General features: G+C 32.1%; 1 protein-coding gene across 1 annotated transcript; it reads left to right on the forward strand.

Moving 5' to 3' along the window:
* The first annotated feature begins 19,667 nt into the window (after positions 1-19,667).
* On the forward strand, positions 19,668-20,264 carry LOC134705817 (galactoside alpha-(1,2)-fucosyltransferase 2-like). The gene has a single exon (XM_063564534.1). The coding sequence runs from the start codon at positions 19,668-19,670 to the stop codon at positions 20,262-20,264; it is 597 nt and encodes a 198-aa protein (XP_063420604.1).
* Positions 20,265-22,563: the final 2,299 nt, after the last annotated feature.

Raw genomic sequence — 22,563 nt, forward strand, 5'->3', positions numbered from 1 at the left:
TGATTTCCATTGTTATAAATCAAATATGAGAATTTGATAAGAATCAGTGAACATAAATTTGACAGCAAGTGTCCCTTTAAGAGACTACTTGAGAGCTGTAATTTATAAAGCGGACGAATCATGATAGTTTCTTTAAGTTTTTAGAAAGATTTTATATGATATTTTTTGTAAAATGTAATACACAAATTGAGGTAAATATAAAAAAAGGGAGGTGTGGTATGATTGCCAATGAGACAACTGTCCACAAGAGAAAAAGTTAACACAGATATTAACAACTATAGGTCACCGTACGGCCTTCAACAATGAGCAATGCCTATGCTGCATAGTCAGTTATAAAAGGCCCCAATATGACAATGTTAAACAATTCACACGAGAAAACTTACGTCCTCGATTATATAAAAAAAAAATAACGAAAAACAAATATGTAACACATAAACTAACGACTACCACTGAATAACAGGCCCCTGACTTGAGACAGGCACAAACATTAATAATGTGGCGGGGTTAAACATGTTAGCGGGATCCCAACCCTCCCCTAATGAAACAGATATATCCTGTAATTGAGGGCTATTTGCGAAAATATCAGTCTTGGGACAAAATTTCTCTCGCCGGCCAGCTCAGGTAATTTCGCAGTCCCTTGACTGGTATTTGTAGCAAATTCACCTCCATGATATGATATATCTGTTTAATATCCTTTGTTTGTTTACCTTTCTACCTTTGTAGATACACTGTCTGTTTGTTTTCAAAATAATTATATGTTATGCAACTTTCATACAAGTGAGAGGTTTAGATAGCCATACAATCAGGTTTAATCCATAATTTTCTACATAAGAAAATGCCTGTAGCAGAAATATGACAGTTGTTATCCATTCATTTGGTGTGTTTGAGTTTTTGATATTGCCGTTTGATTAAGGAAATTTTGGAGTGATTTTCCTTTTTCTACATAAATACATACAACCAGTCTACATGCATTATGTTATTCAACGAAGTTCACATTTTTATCATAGAAAGCATTTCACATTAATGGTCTATATTTGGGATTATCTTAATTATTAATAACTATTGAAGGTCCTCGTGCGATAAACAACTTGACATAAATATTTTAAAGATAGGCACTTTGCATTATTGTCAACCGTATATTGACCTCTAGGTGTCTTTTATAATTATTTCAGTCATTGACTATCAATTGCTGTCTAATTTGCGTTAAAACAATAAGATTATCTCATTTAATTAAAATCAATTGCCATAATATCATTATCTACGATGTTTCGTACTGGTTCGGATAAATATGCAGTTTGGCTCAACGTTTGACTTTTAACTTTTGTTGAGACTGTTTCTAGGATTATAATTAATCAAACAAAATATGTTTCTTCATCATTTTGAATATAAAAAATGTCCTCAAATTGATAGGTTATTTATTCTAAAGCATTTGGGATATTTTTTCTCTGTGAAAGCCCTCAAAATGAGAAATACTCACACAATAAGCATATAAGCTTCAATCAAATATGCCAACATTTAAAAGCAAAATAGAGTTCATAAACACAGATTAAATCTTTACTCCACTTTTCCCGATCAGGAATACTTCCTCAGTTGTTTATTATAAGTTCACATATTTGGCTATATTGAAATCAAAAATAGATGATGTAGGGTACATTATAAAGATAAAGATATTAGATTGCACAAAAAAATTAATTATGATCTTTTTCTCCGCTTTTTCATCAGGAATTGTTCCTCAATTGTTATATATCAGTAGAAGTGCACGTCTGTGTTTAAAACAAATCTGAATTATGTATTTTCAAAAAACCTGCGAAGATAAAATTTGCCTCGTTAAGATACTTCCTTCAATAAAAAATAGATGATGTAGGGTACATATAAACATACAAATATCAGATGTCAGAAAGAGTTTGATTATAATCTTTTTCTCCGCTTTTCATCGGGAATTGTTCCTCAATTGTTATGTATCAGTACAAGTGTACGTCTATGTGAAAAAAAAGGTTAATTATGTATTCTAAACAAACTGCGTAGATAAAATATGCCACGTTAAGATACTACCTTCAATTAATCCGTTTTAAAGGTCAATATAAGAAATGAAATTTGGACACGATAGAAATTTTCCAAATCCAAGGCCTTTGATAGTATCTGTAATATCTTGTCAACACTTTTCTATGCTCAGTGTGATATAGAGCTTGACATGTTAAATATTACCTTGCAAGCAAATACAATACTATCGGAATGCGTTTTGTCTATGTACCAATAAGGTCAATGGTCTAGTTATCCATAGTGAAGCATTTAAGGATACGATGAATAGGTAACAAAATCTGTCACTTGACAGTGACACACAGATCATGGATATTTTGAAGGGGTGTTTTTATTTTTGTTGTTATAAAACAAATGGGGTACACGCTATACGCCCACTAGACCGACCACTGCTGTACGTCATATACCTAAAACAAAAAAAGAGAGCATAGATTCACATGTATATATAACAGCGCGACACACACCAGTAGGCAACACACACCAGTAGGCAACACACTACACAAAATGATTACTGTTACACATGAAAGGTTATCAGATAGAATTACATCGGAAAATATTTCGAGAGATCAATGGGGAGATGTCAATAAGCTATCAATCAACCAAATTAACATCTATAATTCAACATAGGCATTCGACAATTGACGGGGACCCATATTACTTGTCGATACATAATTATTCGGAGTCTAGAAAAAAAATGAAAACATTCAACAGAGACACTCAACGATCCGTCGTTAACAGCCAATTTCCCCAATAGTTATCAAAGGTACCAGGATTATAAAAATTACAAAAAAATTACAAAAATACTCCGAAACGGGCATACTTTCAGTCTGTAGAAGAAAAAGACTACATGATTCGAAATCAGATGAGCGTATCGTCAAATTTCAGAAACACCATGCACAAAGTCTGGTTTTCTAAGTTTTATATCTTATTTATGAATTGAGTACATAGGAAAGCTCTTAACAATGTTTTACTAATAATATGCTTTTGTTTTCATAGTAGTTTATCTACGCTGCAAATTCGTTCGTTTAGTTTAGTCTAGTTTAAACATATTTGTGTATAGTGGATTGGGAAAAAAAGTTATTGCAGCTTATAAGAATCACATTCCACTTTGCAGATTCGAGTGCTGCCTTTTGGCGGCATTAGCATACTCTTTGTCGAAATCTACAAGGGTGTATTCTAAGTGAAAAATATATGTCTTTCTCTTCACATAGATCAGTCATTTATCGTCCCCTTCCGAAGGACTATCGTCGATTCCTCATGACCATACTCGCAAATGTTGTCAAGGGCGAGGCGAAATTAATTTCTCCCCGGACCGGAAATCGAACCAGGAACCCTTGTGTTAGTAGTCCGATGCACTTACTGCTACACCAATACTTTCCGATGTGCCACGAAATATGACAATAAGTGCCTTAGTTACAGTTCAAAGGGAGATAAATATATTTTTTTAAAAACCTTTGTGATGAATCTCTCAATATATTATTTACTGTATGAACTATTTTGTTCACTAATTGTTGTATCGTCATGAAAAAAACGAAGTAAATACAACAATATTATTGGCTACATGATATAAAGTAGATTGAACAGAATAAGGAGCACTTATTAACAAAATAAAATGTCAAACCTAATGTCATAACAGCTGTAGTTTACACAAAATAGATATAAAGGGATGTGATATGAGTGCTAATGCGACAACTTTCCCTCTAAGTCACGGTCTTCAACACGAGCATTGGCTCACATCGAACAGAAATCTATAAAGGGTTCAAAAAATTACTAGTGTTAAACTTTTCAAACAGGACAACCAACGGTCCAATCTATATAAAAAACGAGAAACGAGAAGCACTTATGAACCACAGCAACAAACGAAAATTACTAACATTAGGTTCCTGACAGATGTAAACAAAAGTTCATTACAGTGGCGGTAAAACAGACTTCTGGATGTCATATGGTGCTCTGTGTCGTTTGGTTAATGTCTCATTAACAAATGAAATAAAAAAAACTTCTTGTGTCGGTATAATACACACAAAAAAGTAGTAACTTTTTACTACATAGATTTAAGCCAGATACATTCCCAACATTCTAATATAACATCAGATTCGATTTGCAGATATTTTTGTTAATCTCCGAACTTCATTTGTGGTTTAAATTTTTATGGATAAACATACTTGTTTTCAATAAAGATATATAGAAAATCAATAAAGGCGACAGTAGTATACCGCTGTTCAATAGTCATACATCTATTTAGCGAAAGAAAAAAATCCGGATTACATGCTAACATGGAGGAAAACACATTAACGAAACAACAAAAACACTGAACTGCAACAAACCAAAATGTCAGTATACATAGGAACAGACTATTTGATTACGTCTGCAATATTTATGACTGGGTACAGGACATTTTAAGAAAAAACATGGTGGATTTTATATCTAGCTTTACACTATAGAATCAACAAACATGTCCAAAAAAAAAGGCAAAGCACATAAGCAAAAATGAAATACAAGATACAAAAAAACAAAACAAAATACAATACAACAACACATTAGCGAGATGCACAAGTAAAGACCTGCACCAAAATAGTATTTCCAGAAATGAACAAAGACAAATGTATGAAGATTTTAACAAGGGGATACGTATTTATTATCAACATGATCTTGGTATCTTCCTATGATATCTTTTTTTTTTGTAAACTGGACATTTGAAACGTTCTTTAACACATCCCTGGTTCCACAACTTTCTGCTCATTTAACAATGACGTTTTATAAAGTCTGAGTAGCAGTAACATGCTCTTGCATACCGAATAAGTAGGTCATATATTCTAGTACTGAGATGACCGCTTAGTCAAATTCGAGATATAGGTTAAAAAATTGACGGAGGAAGCAATGTCTATTGTTTTTGTTCTATAGTTTCTAGATATATAAATGAGTAAAACAAACCCGATTTCGAGGATCTTTCAAATTCGGAAGTCCATCATCTAAACCAAACATTTCTACTTATCGCTGTATCAAGAAAAAGAAAATTATCAAAACTAGCATCATCTGAAAAGCAAAGACTAAAGTTTTGGAAGACGTATAGTTTTTTTTTAGAAAAGTCGTAAAACATAGTACAGAAACTATGAGATACGTAAGTGCCACAAACGCCTGTATTTTTCGCTTTTAATAACGATCAGATAAGTTGGTTGAATATACAATTTTGTTTTAACTTGAGAGCAAACAGCCATTATGTATTAATTTAATTCACCTCCTGTTTGTATTGCTTCATCTCTAGTTTTCGTGAAGTGGTTTGTTGGCTTGCTTCCTTGTCTTCATTTTTCTTATTTGACATGAGTATGTCTCTTTTACTTGATGCGTTTTCGTATTGCAAGTTGGGTTTTTTTTTTCCCAATTTTTAGATATTCAAAATTACTTATTATGCAATCATTTTTAGTTGTATAAGGACCAACAAATTTATTACAGTATAATAAATCTATATAGCCATTGATAAAAATTGTTTAGAGATGACGTTATTAAGTTGAAAAACTTTTGTCTAATCCATTTGTCATTTTTTAATAATAAAATATTTTTACACTAAACTAAGCAATTGTATTTAAAACTATTTTTGTTTGCTACATTTGTTATAGAATAAATCAATTTTAATCGAAAAACAATTTCTAGCAGAGTAAAATTCGTCAAAGGTTTGTATGTGTTCCAGACTGTGTGAGTATTTGTACGTACGCGTACTGTCTGGACTGTATGCGTACTTTTACAAAATACTCATACGGTCGGACCGTATGCGTAACGTTTGACTAATATCAAGAAGAGTTGGTCAAATTTATAAGTTACAAATCCATATAACAGATCAATATAGCTTAACTCTCAAATTATTATAAAAAAGTTCAATTGTAATTGAAATAAAAACTTTATATTTCAACTTTATAAAAAATTCACGCTAATTAAATCTGTTAAAGATATTTAGCATAATGATCAGTAATACATTAATTAAATTATAATCACTGATATCGGAAGTAAACATAATTTGGGAGGACAATTGTTTTAGAATATTTAGCATCTTAACGAATAATGCAGATGCAAAGGAAAATGCATGAACTGAAAACATGTAAATGTAAAAAATATAACGTTACTTGTGGTAGCAAGTGTCACCTTGAGCGAGAGTACCAAAACAGGATTCAGATATACAATGGAACAAATATTTAATTTCAATTGTTCCTTTGTTCATTTTATCAATCTTTTTGTAATAATAAAAACTTGTAAAACTAAAAAATGAGAATGTGATAAACGTTTGTTTAAATTTAACCTATATAACCCATAACATGTATGGTCAGCTCAAACTGGATCATGCACAAATACTCATACGGTCCGACCGTACGCGTATGGTCGGACCGTACGAGTAAACGTATACGGTCCGGACCGTACGCGTACGGTCCAAATACTTGTATGGTCTGGAACTTATGGACTATACAAATCCTTGAAATCATGTATATATCTAGATATCGTGATTTGGTAAAATTTGGTATGGTACAATACATAATTAAAACGTGTATGAGCTTTCCCTTTCAATAACTGAACTCAAACTCCCTTTAATGGTTGGTGAAAGCAATCGTTAGTTGTCCAGGTGTGTTTCTTTTCAAATACTTTGTTGTGTTATAAGAATGCACATATAGATGAATAAATGGACACATGTTACAACCCAATCCATCCTGGATAGAAATAATCCGTGTAATTCATTCTTGTCTCCAATCCTGAGCCTGGCTTAGCTGGCCATTTGAAGTATGTCACTTCTCCACCAGCCAACCATCCAGACCACAAACCAAAGCTCCCAACAGTTTTAATTGTATGGTTGCAAAATACCAGCTCTTATCAGATATTCCGGTGGAGCCACATTAAAACCTTGTCTATTATAAGCCAGTTTACCTCTTCGTATATGGACACCTATCGCCAGTACCTCCTACATGAACAGTGTTTTTTCTTTATTTATTTTTTACACAATATGCCATCTCATTTTTTGGTAATTTGTCCTCAATTATAAGTGATAAAGTATCACCAGTTTATTTCTAATTGCCTTTCATTTTAAAATGAACATATAGTAAATGTGGCATAAACTTTATTTTCTACCAGCTATGCAATTGTCGTAGATGAAATTTAAGGAATCAGTTAAATTTGCTTGTTTTGGTGATGATAGCATCGCTACGCAAACAGAAATAACGCATCGCTATAATGAAATTACACTTCGTTTAAAAATTCTAAACTTGCGAGCTGGGTAAAGTGATGATTGATGCTTAACTTATATACACTCCGTAAAGCAATACCCATGGTTGGACTTTTGAGGAAGAAATATATATTCTGCTGTTTTGGTTGATGATCGCATCGATAATTTGCATAATAATCATTGCGGGAATTAGACAGTTGAATTTATGAATTGATTTCAAACTATGAACTTTGCAGAAGGACATAGTCTTCTTGTTTGTGAGGTTTGTTTGTGATGATAGGAACTATCATTGCATTGTCATTTTAATGTTAAATAAATACAGAACTAAAGTACTTTTATTAACTGTTATTTTCGCATTATTTTTTTAATCATGATCTTGACAGAATCAATACTATTCTAGATCCGTCCTGTTCGCGTGGGGTTGAGCGTGACGATTCATATTACTTCTTATTTAATGCCCTATTAATATGATTATAAAAGAATCATTTGATCTAATAGTTTGCACTGGTACAATAATTTTGCACATCTTCATCTCAAGATATTTCTCTGACTAATGACACAAATGAAGGAATGTTTAAAGGGGCACTAGCTGTCAAATTCATGGTCACCGATTTGACTCAAATTCTCATATTTGATTTATAACAATGTTAAACGGTGACCTATAGTTGTTAATATTTGTGTCATTTTTGTCTTTTGTGGATAGTTGTCTCATTGGCAATCATACCTTATCTTCTTTTTTATCTAAACATTTATCCAAACTATCAAAAGTCTAAAATAAACAGTTTACAGAGCATGGGGTAGACAATATATAGGTTCTATTCGTGTGTATTTTAGTCCAGACGCCATCTAATTAACTATCGGTGTGACCTCAGATGACCATATAAGCAATGTAAACATAAATAAAGATATGAATAGATTAAACCAACACGTGCTATAACACAGTATATATGTGTTATAGTAGTCTTAGTACTAAACGACAGGCCCCTGAATTAATCAGGACAGGTGTAGTGCATAAACATGCAGCGGCTATGGATAGTTTTGTTTCGCCAGCATACAAAATAATTGCAGTTGAAGGCAAATCCTTCAGAAGTTCTTTGTACTTTATTCTAACAACGAACATTTTTTTGATAGGGAATACACGTAAGGGGGAAAACAACCAATTGTTGTTCTTTACAGGTATTTCCGCTGTTATAAATTTATATCGGAGCACTTCCAGGTTTCATGCTAAATCAAATATTCTCACAGTGCGGTGGGGTGCTTTTATGTTTGAAATCGTTATATACAGATTAGACTTGTGATTTTAAAAACAAATGTTGATATTTTTTTATAATATTTACAACAACAAAAAACGGTGCAGGAAATAGACATAATTACATTTCCGGATGCGGGAAGCGGGAATATAAAAAAAAAAAAAAATCTGTTCTGAAAAAAAACCAACAAGAAATCAAATTGGTGTGGCCTTATACATAAAGATATGTTATATAGATAAAAAAAAAAAAAAGAAGAGAAAATTATGAAATAATAATAATGTTGAGTCCCATTATGATAATTTTATTCAGAAAGGATTTGCATTATTTGCTGTCCTTTTTCATGAGAAACAGTAAGTATAACATTTTCTGTAATGATTTCTAGCTGGATATTCAACACAGGGTACATTGTCTAAAATTTGTTTTGTATATTTATCTAGAAGATCTAGTCATGTCATTATGACATATTTGTTGTAAAAGCAACAAGTCATTTTGAAGATAAATAAAAGTCGTCATAGAACAGTCTCATTTTGAAGACCGGTATGAAAATGAGACTGTTCTATGATGACTTTTATTTATTAAAGGCACTAATTTATAAAACAGAAAATTATTGTATTTATTGGCGCTTAGTGCATGATGTTCATTTTGAAGACCGGTATGAAAATGAGACTGTTCTATGATGACTTTTATTTATTAAAGGCACTAATTTATAAAACAGAAAATTATTGTATTTATTGGCGCTTAGTGCATGATGTTCAATAGCGTATTTAAATAAAATATCAAAGACTTATATTAACTACAATACAAACAATTCTTATCTCTATTTTAGAACATGTAATTTAAACTTGTTGAAATGATACTAGTTTAAAATCTAAAATTTAGCGTAAACTTTAAGAATTCCTATTTTTTTAATTCAGATTTATTATGCATGTCTTTAAACATAGTATGCGACGCGTACAGTTTATGAGTTATTCGCAAATATGCATTTAATACGATGAATTGATTATTGATATATTTCAGACTTCATTTATGAAAGAAAGTCTTTAGAGCAGAACATTTTTGTTTTGTTTGTAGCTCTATTTTAGAACATGCAACTTAAACTTGTTGAAATATATTTAAAAATTTGTCAAAGTAAGCTTTGAGAATTCCTTTTTTTTTCAATTAAGATTTATTATGCATGTCTCTTTGCATAGTATGCGACGCGTAACAGTTTATAAGTAGGTGTTCTCTTATATGCATTTGATACGGTGCATTTATTATGGATATATTTGAGACTTCATTTATGAAAGGAAATCTTTAGAGCAGAAATTTCTTCTTTTTTTGTATCAATTTAAATTGAAGATTTAAATATTTTTCACTTCAAACGATAAACTAAAACTTCTTCAAAACAGATATATGATGTATAGTTCGGCGTCCGCACAACAGAAGCCAAGGAAAGTGTTTATCTCTTCTTCACAATACGTATTTCATTGAATCTCGATATTTATCATGTTTATGATTTTTCTAACAATGATATTCTACCTCCATAAGCCTGCAAATGTCATGGCAGGTCACATTATGTAATAGCTATAGATAAAGAATTGGCCCCTCATTAAAGACAGATGCTATTAGCTGAATTTTTATCACCCACTTACCAATTGTTTTATGCAATATTCTTTTCATATTTTATGATGGTGTTATACTAAACCACTTTAAAATGACGAAAACATAATCCATCAATCAGTTTCTTTGATATCTGGAACACGCATGACACTAACTGCGTTTGTTACTTTGTTAAATTATGTTTAATTGTCATTTTTTCTGTTTCTTATTCTGACATCGGACTCAAATTTCTTTCTAACTGATTTTAAGTGTGCGTCGTGATGAATGTATGAGTTTTCTACATTGGTTAGATATATAGGGGGATGGTCGATATCTCATAAAACATGTTTTGCGATTATAGATAAACCTGAGACTAAGTTCTAACACAAAGAAGTCTCAGGGTAAACTTATTTACGTTGTGAATAGATATTATTTTTTATTAGTATTACGAAATATATTTCAAAAAGCATTATCCAAAAACCTGATTTATTTGATAATTTCTCTTATATTCTCAGACAATAAACATGAATATACACAAAAAGCGACAGGAACAATTAAAAATGACAAAAAATAAGGTATGGTGGTACTAACATAACAGACATATATGATATGAAGAATTAAGAATGACTAAATCCAAAGCTCAAACACATCAATTGAATTGATAACGACTGTCATATTCCTGACTTGGTACAGGCATTTTCTTATAAAAAAAAACCGGTGGATTAAACCTGGTTTTAAAGCTAGCTCAACCTCTCACTTGAATGACAGTTGCAATAAATTCCATTATATTGACAATGATGTGCGAACAAAACAAACAGACATAGTAGGTACAAATGTCAAAAATAGGGGTACAGCAGTCAACATTGTTTTATACTCTAAATCACTATAACAACAAACAAATATGTAACGAAGAAGCACAAAAGGGCAGAGAGATCAAGCATATAAGCAAACATTAAAGACAAGAATACACAAATTTAACATAACACAATAACACAATAACGGAATAATAATGTAAAAGTACAGAGCCACGTCATGTATGTATCAAAGAAGCACATTAGCGAAAATGAAAGACAATCATACGAGAACTATCATAGAACAATAAAATAATGACGCGATGTACAACTACTAAGCCAAGTCAAATGGATATAAAACCAGACTAAACAGCAAAAGAAATAATTATAACGATAAATAGAAGAATAGAATAACACGTTATTAAGATAATAAACAACGTCAGTACCCAGAATATATACTTCAAGAGCATTGTGTATTATTTGTGAAGTTGGTACCGGTATTCATCAAAAAGGCCTTGTTGCCTTCTGATGAATAACGAATAAGTTGGGAAATGTACACCCCATATACATATGAAGTTAATATATAGCTACTGGGGTAGGGGAAATTGCAAATCGTCTTGTGTGTCATAGATTCTGGTACTGAGATGATCATGAATGTTAAATTCGCGGCAGCGGTAGCCGTGTCTGCTATTTCTTTAATTTCAAGTTCTGGGGAATATATCAATGGAATCCATTCGAAAAGGTTTGAATTGTAAATGGAAAAAACATCATCAATATATATAAAAGTGAAATTAAATATCTGGTTTCTTTGGTCTTTTTTCTTTTTGACAAGTGTCGGAAGGAACGTCGATTCATATGAAAATAAGAAGAGGTCGGCAGGGAGAACCGCACAGTTCGTTCCCATCGGAATGCCAACAATTTGTTTAAAAAGTCTACCTCCAAATTCATCAAATACATGCATGGTGTCAATAAGAAACTCCAGCAAACTGACCACTTGTTCCTCAGTGAAGCATGTTTTACTTTTTTCTTCACTTTTACTAAAATATGTCGTATGGTATTCCAAGGTAATAAATTCATAGCGTATGCTACCAATTTTATGTTGAAAAGCATTATTGATTTTTCTTTTAAACGATTTTTTTTTTCAATTTCAAATGGGGAAGATAACGGAGCAAAAGAAACACTGAACTGCATGTAACAAAAATCAAACGCCAAAGCAGATAGAAATGAACTATTTGCGACTTGGTATAGAACTTTTTACGAGAAATGCTAGGTTAAACCTAGTTGTACATCTAGCCAACCCCCTGATGTTAGGCTCTTTTTACAAGAAATACTAGGTCGAACCTAGTTGTACATCTAGCCAACCCCCTGATGTTATGGCAATGTTAAAAATATCGCTAAAATGACATCACATTAACACACGAGGGGCCCTTTACCAAAAAGGACAAACAGTAATAGCCAAATCTATCTTTTTCAACTTTCCACGAGGTGGTTAAAAATATGATCATAATGTATAAATTGCATTTTATAACAAATGAGAATATTCATCAAAATAGATCAGAATTTGTAGGCTTGTTGATATTATTTCTACTTGTTTTTGCATCTTTAACATTAACATAAATCAGATAGTGTTCATAGTGTTTGGATGGACATATATAAACCAAATCTTCTAAAATGATATCAATAAAGAAAATCAAATGGCTTTTTAAATACTACATCCGTATCAACCCGAGACACCAATATAATCCAAAGAGCTCTGCTCGAAGGATTAGGTTGATGAGGGTCGATACGTTTTGGATGCTGAAAAATTTATATCATCATATAATGCATATCCACATTTTTATATACGTCTAGTAGATGTTTTCCACGTGACATGACATAACACAGATTATCGCCGTGACGTCTTACAGATGAGGGTTGTAAAAAAAGCTAAAACAATCCTGACTATATCGATATCATCATGAATAGCTGATTTGGGATAATTGCCATTGATCGTATTACAAATATAGTTTACCTAAATTTAACACTAATTATATGATAAAGAAATGTACGGCATACCTAAGATATGAATGGGAAAGTGCCACTCATATGATATCGGGAATACTGTCATGTGAAAACAGTTTGATTTCCGAATTTACGTTTAACTTATGTATTTCAGAATATTTGTTTTAACGTTGTGTGATGCTGAAAAATGTAAGTCATATATAATTTTTATATACGTCCAGTAGATATTTTTCACGTGACATGACATAAAATAAAATATGGGGGTTTGATAACGCTTTTGTAACCGTGACTGTTATCGACAACGTGACGTCATACAGATGAGGGTTGTAAAAAAACTAATAATATCCTGACTATATCGATATCATCATGGAATAGCTGATTCGGGACGCACGATTGCCATTGATCGTATTACAAATATAGTTGACCTATATTAAACACTAATTATATAATACTATGATATTATTACGTAAGTATTTCTGTATTGGCCTTGTTATTGGTCCGAGGCTTGCACATATTGGTATCTTTATTAATTAACTACAGTGTTACAATATTTTTTTTAATTTCATTTCAAAAGAGATAAATATTTTTGTACCTTGAAGTGGAACTATCCAAATCTCATTTGTTTCTTTTTATCAGATGCAATAGATAATGATCTGGTGCTGTTTCCAGGGGTCTTTAGTATTTTCTCATCTGATGAATTTTCTACCCTTTTCAGTCACTATAAAGTGTTACAACTTAAATTTAGACGCAACACATAAATAGTAATTGGAAAGGTACTGCCATTGCATGTGTTATGCAGAAACTAATTATAAAATCAATGTGTACCATCGTGAAATTATGAGGTCGTCAAGAAATAAACTTTGTGATAATGTACTCTTTCCCCAAACCTGCAAAAATTTTATCGTCTGCTTTCAAAATACTTTTTAAATGAATGAAACCGTCTTTAGCCTGAAATGTGTGCCATACTGTCATTTTCAGCATGTTTAAGATGACTAATGACAACTGTGTCTTCAAAACAACTGTTTTTCAACTGGTTTCTTTTCACCGCATTAGATCATGATGAAACGTTGACTAAACAGGGATCCGCACGGGATTTTCGAATCCACTCCGAGGGTATTCCAACTGGAAGAAGAAAGACCGATCTTTTATCATGTTATTATTTTTATTTCTACTTCTTCAAACAGAAAACGGTCGGCAGAATTAAAAAAAATCTTCAAAATCGTTTGCACTTGTCAACTCGGCCAATATAGAAAAAACTCGGCCAATACAGAAAAAAGTCTATATTGGCCGAGTTATTCTGTATTGGCCGAGCCTACACCTTATATTGCATAGGCAGTTTTCATCATATTAAGTCCAATAACAGTGTATTTAATTATTAAAGAAAGGTACGACATGCCTCAGATATGTATGAGAAGGTGCCATCCATAATATTGGGAATACTGTCATCAGAAAACAGTTTGATTTCCTAATTTACGTTTAACTTTATGTTTTTCAGAATATTTGTTTGAACGTGAATAGAAAGCAGTTTGCATGTAAGTCACTCTTTCCAAAGCTACTAGTAATTAAATGCACACGATATAGATATTAAAAATAATTAATCTGAAACGAGATGTAATTTCATTTGTCTGTGATATGTTTTTCCTTTGCATATTGTAAAATATATGTTTAAATAGACATAAAATGCATTAAAATGCTTTAAAACACATATAAATTCTAAAAAGGCTTGAAAAACACAAATTTCGTTATAAAGGACATGACTTTGAACTTTCACCTTATGATCTTTGCCATAGTAATTTGTACCTGATGTCATTGCAAAAAGACCAAATGGCTCGAGTAATATCTTAGAATATATTTTGCTCATCGTTTTGTGGGTCTCAATCCTTTTTATTGTCTTGGGGGACCTTTAAAACAAATTTTAAAAATCAATCGTAATAAAATACGAAAATAACAGTAAATAAAAGTTTTTTAGTTCTGTATTTAACTAACCAAAATTAAATGTCAATTCAATTATAGATGCTATCATCACAAACAAACGTCAAAAAAGAAGATTATGTCCTCTGTATAGTCCATAGTTTGAAATCAATTCATAAATCCAACTGTCTAAATCCACGTTATGATTGTTATGCAAATTATCGATGTGATCATCAACCAAAACAGCAGAACATATATTTCTTCCTCAAAAGTCCACACATGGGTATGGCTTTACGGAGTATATATAAGTTGAGCGATGCAATCATCACTTTACCCAGCTAAGTTAATTTTTCAACGAAGATTAATTTCAGTTTAGCGATGCAATCATCACTCTTTAAGGTGGTTTCTTATACTATAGGGAGATAACTCTTTAAAATCAGCAAAAAGTTTTAATTACGCTGTGTTGTAAAGGGAATCTTAAGCTTCTCCATGATCAAAATAAGTGTTTGTCAAACTGCTATATTTTTCTGATTAAACGGTCGTTTCATTTTTTTTGAAATTTTAATATATTGTCAAAGGGTCAAAGTAAATAATTTTTAGAAAATTAAACGAGCCAAATTAATTTTAGTTCAGGTGTTGGGTACCACCTTAAAGCAAGAAATCGTTGCTTAATTTTAAACAAATTGGTATTTCTGTTTAGCGATGCAATCATCACCTAAACAAGTAAATTGAACTGATTCTCTAAATTTCCTGTTCGACAATCTCATAACTGGTAGAAAATAAGGTTTATGCCACATTTACTATATGTACATTTTAAATTGAAAGGCAATTAAAAATAAACTGGCGATACATTCTATCACTAATCATTTAGGACAAATTACCAAAATATGAGATGGCTTACTGTGTAAAAAACAAATAAAGAAACAGCACTGTTCATGTAGGAAGTACTGGCGATACAGTATATGTTCTAAGTTTCCCAAATTGTTCATACTTTAATACAGGCCGACCTTTTTGTACAATTTTTGATTTTGTGATTAATTTCGTGGGAAATTGTTGGATGCACGGATAAAGCTGTTTATTGCAACAATTTGTTCAATCAATAAGTTATTGTATTTTTTTAACAGTGCAGGAGAAGTATGATTTAATAGGCATTCCAATGAAAAATTTGATAGTTCAGTAATTCTAGAAAGGCAAGCTTTACAGTCGGAATATCTTATATAAAAGCATGAATCTCTTTGTAAATTTTTGTCAATTGATTAACATTTGAATTATCTCTTGATTTTAAAGAAAGAAATTTATCATCTTTTGACTTGAGATCATTCGTTCATAGCCAACCGTAAAGTAATATTTGAAGGTGTCTCTGTAATTTAAGTCCAAAATTGTCTTTAACGTACTGCAGTTGATTGTTCGAGGATGCACAACCTTTGAACCACCACTTAATAATTTATCTTTCTGTCCCTGAACTAACTTTATTTTTCAAAAATCTGGGTTTACTTTCCCTCAAGATTACAGACGTGTAATCAAAATGAAAACTTGTGAAGCTGATTTTGGCTAGTAGTTGTTCATTTTATCTACTTCCACGTGTTTTGCAATTATGTTCACCAACAATAGTACAGATAAAATAAATATCTACAGATAAAAGCCTTTATAAGTCCTTTATTATGTCGGGTGTCTCCCTCAATCCTTATAGTTTTTTGGGGGGATCATAAGATTGAAGTCACGCTTTAACTAATTTCAATTTTATTCTTCTGCCATCAAACAACCACGTGTATGACAGACAACATTAACTGTTCATCGCCGACAAGCATAAGAAAAGTGTACAGTCCCGTAAAATAGCAAAATAAAGGATAAGTTATGTTTGACATTTCTGGTTACCAGAAATACGAAATAGAGGTATATAACAACCGTTAACAGAGGTTTCTTCGAAAGGGAAAGATATAATCCCCTTATATCCAAACCTGATCCCATTAAAATACTTGTACAATGTACTAAACAAATGCCCCTCGGTTACTTTATGAGTCTTTTGTAGACGAAACGCGCGTCTGGCATATATACTAAATTTAGTCCTGGTATCTATGATGAGTTTATTTACTAGAACATTTTCCACTTTTGAAGTTTATTTATATGTTTTGGAGTTTAGAAGGAAGTCCATTTTCACTGAATTAGTACACATTATTGTTTGGGGACCAAATAAAGCCCGATTCCGTATGCGTAAGTTGCTCTCTTATTTGAAGACCCATTGGTGGCCTCCGGTTGGGTTTTTTATATTCTTTTCTTTTGTCGGGTTGTATTCCCTTTGACACATTCCCCATTTCCATTCTCAATTTTATTCTATCAGTGTACTATTTTCAAAAGAGTTTTTCATGATATAGACAAAGGTCAAGGTCATTCTGAAAATTTGACCTTCAAGCATGTTCATGGGCAATTTGTGATCATTCAATTTGTGATCATTCAATTTGTGTCATTTTGAAAAATAGAATAAAGGCTGTGTCCCTCACCTGATATTTTTATTTACAATTGATTCATGAAATAATACAACTACATACCTTTGCTTTAATTTAAAAGATATAAGCTTTACACTTCATTTTACCTTTATGTTCTATTTTTATCCATGTTAGCTATGTTGGTTGGCAGGCAGAGTCAACGGACACAATTGTTTAACATACATATTCTTATGATGATTGTGGCCAAGTTTGGTTGAATTTTTTTCAGAGTGAAAGATTTTTTGTACAATATTAAAAAAAATCATAAAGTTGTTAAAAATTGAATTGAAAGGACTGTAATTCCTTAAGGGGCAATTGTCAATTTTGATCATTTTGACTTTCATGAAGATTTAACTTTATTGAACATTATTACTGCTTACAGTTTACCTCTTAGTTTCATAGATATTTAGTTAAAAATGCATTTCCCCCCTATTTTCAATTTTTAGCCATGTCAGCCTTGTTGGTTGGAAGCAGGGGTCATTGATAATATTTCTTAAACTACATACCCTAAGAATGATAGTGGCAAGCTTTGGTTGAATTTGTCCATGTTGTTTCAGCGGGGAAATATTTTTGAAAAAGATCACAAACATTGTCGATTTTTTTTTTAATTTACTTTCAAGGTCAATAACTCCTTTAGCGGTCAATTGTCAATTTTGATCATGTTCACCTATTTCTAGATCGAACTTTGCTGAACACTATTCCGGCTTACAGTATAACTCTTTATATATAACAATATTCAATGCTCTTCAACTTCGTACTTTATTTGGCTTTTTTAACTTTTTTGGATTCGAGCGTCACTGATGAGTCTTTTGTAGACAAAACGCGCGTCTAGCGTATTAACTAAATTTAGTTCTGGTATCTATGATGAGTTTATTCAAGATAATAACCAACAACTGCAAATATCCTTTAAATAACCAATTCAGGGACAGCAAACCAACAACACCTTGTCTGATTCGTTTAAAAATTTCAGGGATGATAGACCTCAACCTCATAAACCTTTTTACCAACTGCCAAATTTACTCTAAATGCATTAACTTCAAAGATGTAAGTCAAAAACTGCATTTTACCCCTATGTTAAATATTTAGCCATGGCGGCCATGTTGGTTGGCAGGTGTAGTTGTCATCAATGATTATTGTAAGTTTGGTTAAAATTGGACCAGTTATTTCAGAGGAGAAGATTTTTGAAACAGTTAACGGACGACGACGGACGACGGACGTTAAGTGACGAGAAAATCTCACCTGGTTGATTGGGCAAATGCAATGACGTATCGGCACAGAGTTTGAACGATTTGTCAGGGGTGCATGATGCCTTCTTTCGAAATGTCGCTTTGTAAACTTGCAATTTAAAATTCGGTTCAGTATGTCGGTTTAATACAAAGCAGGGTTCCTTGTCACTTCACCATAATTATTATGTTCCTGTCCTGATATAAGTTCGTAATATTTTGCCATTTGACGTTAAACCAAAAAAGTCGTTCATACATTTTTGTAATTATCATTAAATGATTTTGATGTCTGTCAAAAATAAAGGCAAAGATAAAGGTTAACATAAGCATAACACCACTAGTCATTTAAATTGAAAAGGTAATAATTTTTTTATTCACGAAAAAGAGATACGAAACTCAGTATAATAACCTTACAAGTCAAAACATGTCAAGATATATTTTTCAGGTTATGTAGGTATAATGTTTTTCAGGTTATGTAGGTTTAATGTTTGCAAATGTTTGCACCTGTCCTAAGTCAGGAATCTGATGTACAGTAGTTGTCGTTTGTTTATGTAATATATACGTGTTTCTCGTTTCTCGTTTTGTTTATATAGATTAGACCGTTGGTTTTCCCGTTTGAATGGTTTTACACTAGTAATTTTGGGGCCCTTTATAGCTTGTTGTTCGGTGTGAGCCAAGGCTCCGTGTTGAAGGCCGTACTTTAACCTATAATGCTTTAATTTTTAAATTGTTATTTGGATGGAGAGTTGTCTCATTGGCACTCACACCACATCTTCCTATATCTATAGGAGTCATATAAACATATTGATTGTGAGTGGTATACAACTCTGTGGAAAATTTCCGATTCTATTGATCTTAGAAACAGGGAACAGTTCGCACATAGCGAAATACGTAATGCGTAAGGACAAAGAAACCATGCCCTATGAAAGACACAAAATAACATTCGAAAATGAAGGACTTTCAACAAGTCGTAAAAACGACATGTTGACACACAATGGAGCGTTATGTCCCGTTTTCAAGCAGCGTTTGGGAAATAATATATTTCAATTTGCTTCTACGTTCGGAAGGCAAAGTCTAAAAATATGACTGTCATTCTAAACAAAAATGACAGAATAAACAGAATATTCAAGCTCACTATTGAAGTGAGGAAAGATACAAGCGTTTGCAATAGTTTTAAAGTAAGAAGCGAAAGAATGTCAGCTACACATGATAAAAATCTGACAAATTTTAATCAAAAAGAAAGTTTTAGATTACGGCATTACTTACAATCGTGGAAATATTTCTTTCCTTTTATTAAGGAATTGAAAAAGCAACTCACGTTTCGTGCAGAAATTGTGAATAACGTTAGGGGAAATATAATCAAAATCCTCCATAAATTCAACTATGTACCTAGCTATAATACAACATTAGTAGGTGTCCATATACGAAGAGGTGATTTAGTTAATAGAGGAGATAGGAATGTTGCTTCACCGGAATATCTGATAAGAGCTGTCAAATATTTCAAGGACAGATATACAAATATTATATTTATAGTTGCATCTAATGAAATAGCTTGGGCCAAAAAATACATGCCTTCTGATATATCTGTAGAATTCATACAAAACAGAGCTGAGGTTGACATGGCAACATTGGAATCTTGCAACCATACAATTATAAGCTTTGGTTGGTGGTCTGGATGGTTGGCTGGTGGAGTAGTGACATACTTCAAATGGCCAGCTAAACCAGGATCAGGTTTGGAGAAAAGAATGAATTACACGGATTATTTCTATCCAGGATGGATTGGGTTGTAACATTTGTCCATTACTTTATGTATGTGTGCATTCTCATAACGAAGCAAAGTATTAGAAAAGGAACACATCTGGTCAACTATTGATGTCTTTCACCAAACATTAAAGGATGTTGAGTTAATTTATTTAAAGGAAAATGTAATATATGTTTTTTATGCTATGTCATCAAAAGACGATATCTACAGAGTTTCAAGGATTGGTATAGTTTATAAATCCTTAATAGTTTTTACTTTATTAAATTACTTTTCGATTAAATTATTTAAATTCGATAACAAATGTTGCAAACATTAAGAGAACACTCTGTAATCCTCGCTGATAGCAATCGACAATTCGCCCTTTCAGAATCTAAAGAATCATGGTTAATTTCATTGTTGGTCTTTATACAACTTCAATAGTTATCAAAGGTACCAGGATTATAATTTAATACGCCATACGCGCGTTTCGTCTACATAAGACTCATCAGTGACGCTCAGATCAAAACAGTTAAACATTGCATAATTGATTGACAATGCTTATGTTGAATATTTAAAACATGGTAATAAAGAACCCAACCGGCAATAAGAAAAATGAACAAGTGAAAGAAAACAAAACGTTATCATGGTGAATAAAAAAAACGAAAATAAAGAAGCAGGCCAATATTATTGACCATCTCACGACAAACTAGAGATCAAGCAACACGAACAGGAGGTTAACTCAGTTACTACGGAATGGCTATTAATTCTTCTGTTTAAACAAACTTGTAAATTCAACATACCTAGTTGATCGTTATATAAAGCAAAGTGTTGTGGCATTTACGTATGTCTTAGTTTCTGTACTATATATATTTTCTAGGTGTTGAAAAAGATAATTTACAACTGCAATCATACCTCTTCCAAAACATAAGTCTTCGCTTTTTATATGGTTCTCATTTTGATCATTTTATTCATCTTGATGTAGTAATAAGTAGAAAATTTTGGTTTTGCCGCTTGATAGGGGACTTCCGAATTTGAATGTGCCTCGGAATTCGGATTGATTTACTCTCCTGAATTAGAAATTAAAAAACCAACAGACATTGCTTCATCCGTCCCATTTTAGACGTATACCTCGAGCTATATTTACGAATGATGTCCTTATACCGATGATAAAATTTAGTAAATGTTTTGACTAGTTTGTGATATCGAAAACCCTGGTGTAATAATTTTTCAGTCATACATAAATTTCTTTTGTAAAAATCAAAACATTGTTACGCACACGAGCGAATCGTACAAGTTGAGATATATAAACACCGTAAGATGGTGACAAGGGAACGTCACCATCTAAAAATGGATAATCAACGATAGGAAATGAAAAATCATCTCTTTTATCATAAATTTTAGTATTAAGCTTTCCGTTAGTGATATAGATATCAAGCTCGAGGAAAGGGCAGTGGTCATTGTTAGTATTAGCTTTATTTATAGTAAGTTCAACAGGATAAATTTCTTTAGTGTACACACTGGAGTCGTCATTATTGAGAGCCAAAATATCATCCAAATATCTAAAAGTATTATTAAATTTGTTTATCAGATGTTGTTTCGATGGGTCTTTGCTGATTTTTGTCATAAATTGTAACTCATAGCAATACAAAAACAGGTCCGCAATAAGTGGTGCACAGTTAGTCCCCATTGGAATTTCGATAACCTGACGATATACGGATTCTCCAAAGTGAACAAAAATGTTACTAGTAAAATTTCAAGGGCATATGTAGTATCAAAGCATGTCCAATTGACATAGTTTTTTTTATATTGCTGCTAAAAAATGACCTAAAAGAGTTTGAACATATATATTCACATTCTGACTTTTTAAATGCCCAGTTAATTAGGTGGGTGAATGTTTTCTTAATGAGAATGTGAGGCAATGTGGTATACAGGGTAGAAAAATCAAAACTTAACAGATTCAAAATCACCAATATAAGCATGCAATTTATCAAGTGCTTCCAACGAGTTCTTGACACTCCAAAAGTAACTTATTCCACTATTTTTGAAGGTATGTCAAGATCTTAATAACACGGAGCCTATAAGAGTTGTGAATAATTTAGATTAGTCCCAGATATGCCATTAATGTCAAATGCTTTAAATGATAAAAATGTGAACTCCGTTGAATTACATATGTATGTAGACTGGTTGTATGTAGTTATGTATGAAAAACGACCGTCTACCAAGGTTTTGAGCCAGTTCGTTGAAAGTTTGTTAATAAAATAACAAAAATATGGGTAAAAATTCGCCACTGACCCCGACTCCTGTATTATATGAATGTTGTGTCGTAGCAACGTTGCACAAAGAATTAC

This window comes from Mytilus trossulus, chromosome 2 (assembly GCF_036588685.1).
Source record: "Mytilus trossulus isolate FHL-02 chromosome 2, PNRI_Mtr1.1.1.hap1, whole genome shotgun sequence".
Taxonomy (NCBI): domain Eukaryota; kingdom Metazoa; phylum Mollusca; class Bivalvia; order Mytilida; family Mytilidae; genus Mytilus; species Mytilus trossulus.

Excerpts from the sequence above, each read along its gene's own strand:
- LOC134705817 (XM_063564534.1), top strand. The coding sequence starts at position 19,668 with ATGTCAGCTACACATGATAAAAATCTGACAAATTTTAATCAAAAAGAA.